We start from the raw sequence: 3,651 nt of genomic DNA on the forward strand, positions 1-3,651 counted from the left end.
TATATATATATATATATATTAGTATATGTATATATNCCCATTATATCTATATAAATAAATTGTATATGTATATATATATATCTATATATATAAATATATGATATTTTGTATGTATTTATGTATATACAATTAATTACTATATATATATATATATATATAAATATATATATATATTACTTATTTTACAATGTATATATACGTAAAGTCACTTTCGTTATATATATATTCTCTCATATGTATGGACTTATATACATATATATAAACATATGCCTTTATATGCGTACTTGCTATATCTACTAGTATTCGTATCATATAATGTCCATTGCATTTAATCCGGCAGTACTTTCCTATTTCCGTCCATGCGATAGGCATGTACGTGTGTTTCCGGGTTGACGTTTAGTTCACAGCGAACGAATTGTATATCCGAGCAATGATTGTTCTTGTATAGCTAGATACGTTTACTGAGCTCGCCGTGAATTCAAAATGCAATGTATGTTGCTGTTTTATATTGAACTCGCGTGCAAGCTGAAATTCATGACTGAAATTTCGCCCATATGTTCAGAAGCTTATAAAAGATAGGGCACCATTTAGAGGCATCCGTGCAAATGCCGAGTCCAGAATATATATGCACATTTACATTTTAACGAGTATTGAGTTGCTCAGGGCACGAATATCTTTTATCTAATTTTCTTGCAGAATACTTTCATATGTGCAAATAAACCTGTGACAGTCTGTACATTGTAATATCTACGTGTCAGTAGACTGTGTATTAACACTGGTGTTTGTAGAAAAGACAGACAGCCAATTAGGCAGATGTATTTCGATACTATGCGTACAATTTTAGGTTTTTGTGCAAATTTGCATATCATTTCATTCACAGAAAGACCCATACGTACATTATATGACGCATGGTTCTTAATATATGCAAGCGTGTTAATTTTATGCTGGGCATGTACAATCCTAGATGGTACACAAAGCACTGCACACCTCCTAGCGACAAGCTGAAATCAAGCACATAGCAGTCTCATCTACGGATTGGCCTGTCAATATAAGTGCCTTCAAATCCTGGTATTCAGGTCCACCGCCTTGAGTAGCTCAATAAATATTCTGTTTTTGTGACACATTCGTTTGCTATAGCATACCGGAATATAATCGGGAGACCGTGCTTTTTGAATCATGCTTTTTAACCCCCTCTCGTGGATGAGCTCTATCTGCGAGCGATTCTCGGTACATATTGTGGAGTAGGAATAAAAATATGGGCCAATTGAGGTACAACTCCCCATGTCTCATTCTAATGCAGGTGTAGTGTAGTTGTACATTGCACGTACGTATACAATGAACTGTCGGCCTCCGAAACACAAATACATAGCTACTGTCTCAGTATGTGTGTGGCCAGTTGTATCGTCGGCCCTTCTCAATACCAGCACGCAGCCGAGCAGGTGGGTGTACCAACCAGATTGCACTCCATTCTGCTATCACCTCAAGACGATACAAGTATCAGGACTGCAACTGTATTTCCAAATCCCGGCTAACTTACAAATATCCCTACAGTGCTGATTACATACCTATGCTACGACCTTTTTCTGCAAATGGGCCTTGCTGGTCCGGGTTTTCCTACCTACACCCCATCACCTCGTACTCCCGAATTAGTGGCAAACGCGGAAGTGCATGAATCGATATTGCCACAGCTACGGGCCGATCCGCTAGCGGTGGGAGCAGAGCCCCAACTGGAAGGGCAAGCCGGACTATTACGAGCTATCCCGGGCTATGTAGACGACCAGTTCACTAACGCCTTCCTAGTCAATTGGACAGCCAGGTTTCCTGTGCGTGAGACATACGCGGAATGGGAGACTGCGGGCTGTCGTAGACTGCTCCAACGTGTGTCAGAACCGAGACACAAGCTTCGAACCGCTTTGACCTATCTGGTATGTAGCGAGGTATCGGTAGTTCTGCCACTGGTTTTACTCGTTTGTATCCGAGTGGCGTGTACGTGCTCGGCATAAACAAGCGCTCGCGACAATTTTGTTTGGTCATGTTTGGGGAGGTACTGAGCGTTGTTAGTGTCTGTCTGGACAGTCGTACTATACAGCAAGTGATACTTTGCAGACTCACCAGAACGACTACACCGACTGGGTGAACACTCGGTGAACACGCAGTGTGCAAGATATAAAGGCTTGGTGGTATGACACTTTCACGGTTGTACAAGTAAGATATTGATACTACATAATTTTATGCTTTGCATTCCGCGTTCCCCGTGTAATTCGTCTGCTAGGAAAACAATACGGACGTCACTATCGTTGCTGTAGGGCATGTGAAGGGCAATACCAACTTTGTGGAGACACAGATACAACGAGGCGTATGGAGCGGGGTGATGACTCATCCTTCACTAGAGTGGTTTCAAGTCTGGAATGCCCGGTTGAATAGCACAGAAACTGTCACTTTAGCGCCGCCGGCAGAGGGCCATACGGAACGAGATGCAACACAAGGCCAGGACATCCCTACAACCGATTTTAAGACTGTTAACAGCAATCATACAAGTCGATGTCAAGTTGGCGTGATGAGGGTACACAATGCGGTGGTAGATACGCGTGCGGGGAGAACCGTCGCCGTACCGCAGGCGAGCGCTCCCAATCCGTCCCTAGTACGAGGTAAGTTGCAGAGGAAAAGTGCGGCGCAAAGTGAGCCCAAGATAGTGGGAGACCGGAAGGTCAAAACCACTACGCTTGGTCACATCATTAAGCAGTTCATGCAGGAGCATACCTTGCGTACCGAAGCGATGGGCATTTCGATGGAGAATGAGAATGGGAACGATAAAATCCTACAGGTACCCGAGGGCGAACCAGAGGAAGATAGTAGAGTCGCTTCAGAGAGTGTGTACCAACCTGGGAGCTATGGTCAGGGTGTAGAAAGGGGTAGACTGACCATCCTTGCTCTTCATATGCAAGGATCGCCTAAAGCTAACATGAAGTACTTTCTGCAGTGGAAAGAGCTTTCTGCGGTAAAACCACAAGTGATTGCGATTGACTGGCACAAAATGGGCGAAGATGTGAAGTGCGAGGTGGTGAAGCACCTACTTGCACACGGTTACAGTGACATGGATGTCACCAGCACTGACTTCTGGGCTGTACATGACGATGTAGACTTGGTGGCGATGTCAGATACACAACCATCTGAGGGCTGAGAAGTAGCGACCCAAAACTGCGGGGTTGTCATGGTGTAGAGAACTCGTGGATATGTATAGATGAAGTCGAGCAACTAGTCCTCCGGGTCAAATGCGTATCAACGTTAGAAGCACCATAACGTTGAAACTGAATCTGATGCAGTCAATCCAAAATAAGCGTCTATCTGCAGCAAAAGGGTGGATAGAAGGAAACACCTTGGTATATGCATGCAAAAATGGATGTATGTATACATGGACATGCATAGGTAGGCAATCGATGTGTCCTTAGTACCGGTGTAAATGCCAATTATTATCTTCAGCCTCGGATACCCTACACATATACATTATCGCCTCACTCGAGCGAAGTAATCGCTGAGATGAACATATTGGTGATTGCGATTGCAAAATAACCAGAATAATCCGCTAGTGCGGCCAAGATGACATCTCTCACTTAAAATTTCGGGTGTAACAACAGTACCCTCGAATTAATT

The 3,651-nt window shown here is 43.5% G+C and overlaps 1 protein-coding gene across 1 annotated transcript; it reads left to right on the top strand.

Annotated features, from left to right (window-relative positions):
• Positions 1-1,589: 1,589 nt before the first annotated feature.
• Positions 1,590-3,181, top strand: SARC_01434 (hypothetical protein; the record flags this gene model as incomplete). The annotated part of the gene is made up of 2 exons (XM_014304855.1): positions 1,590-1,925; positions 2,273-3,181. 2 exons carry the CDS (start codon positions 1,590-1,592, stop codon positions 3,179-3,181), a joined length of 1,245 nt encoding a protein of 414 aa, XP_014160330.1.
• Positions 3,182-3,651: the final 470 nt, after the last annotated feature.

Source organism: Sphaeroforma arctica, assembly GCF_001186125.1.
Source record: "Sphaeroforma arctica JP610 unplaced genomic scaffold supercont1.56, whole genome shotgun sequence".
NCBI classification, from domain to species: domain Eukaryota; class Ichthyosporea; order Ichthyophonida; genus Sphaeroforma; species Sphaeroforma arctica.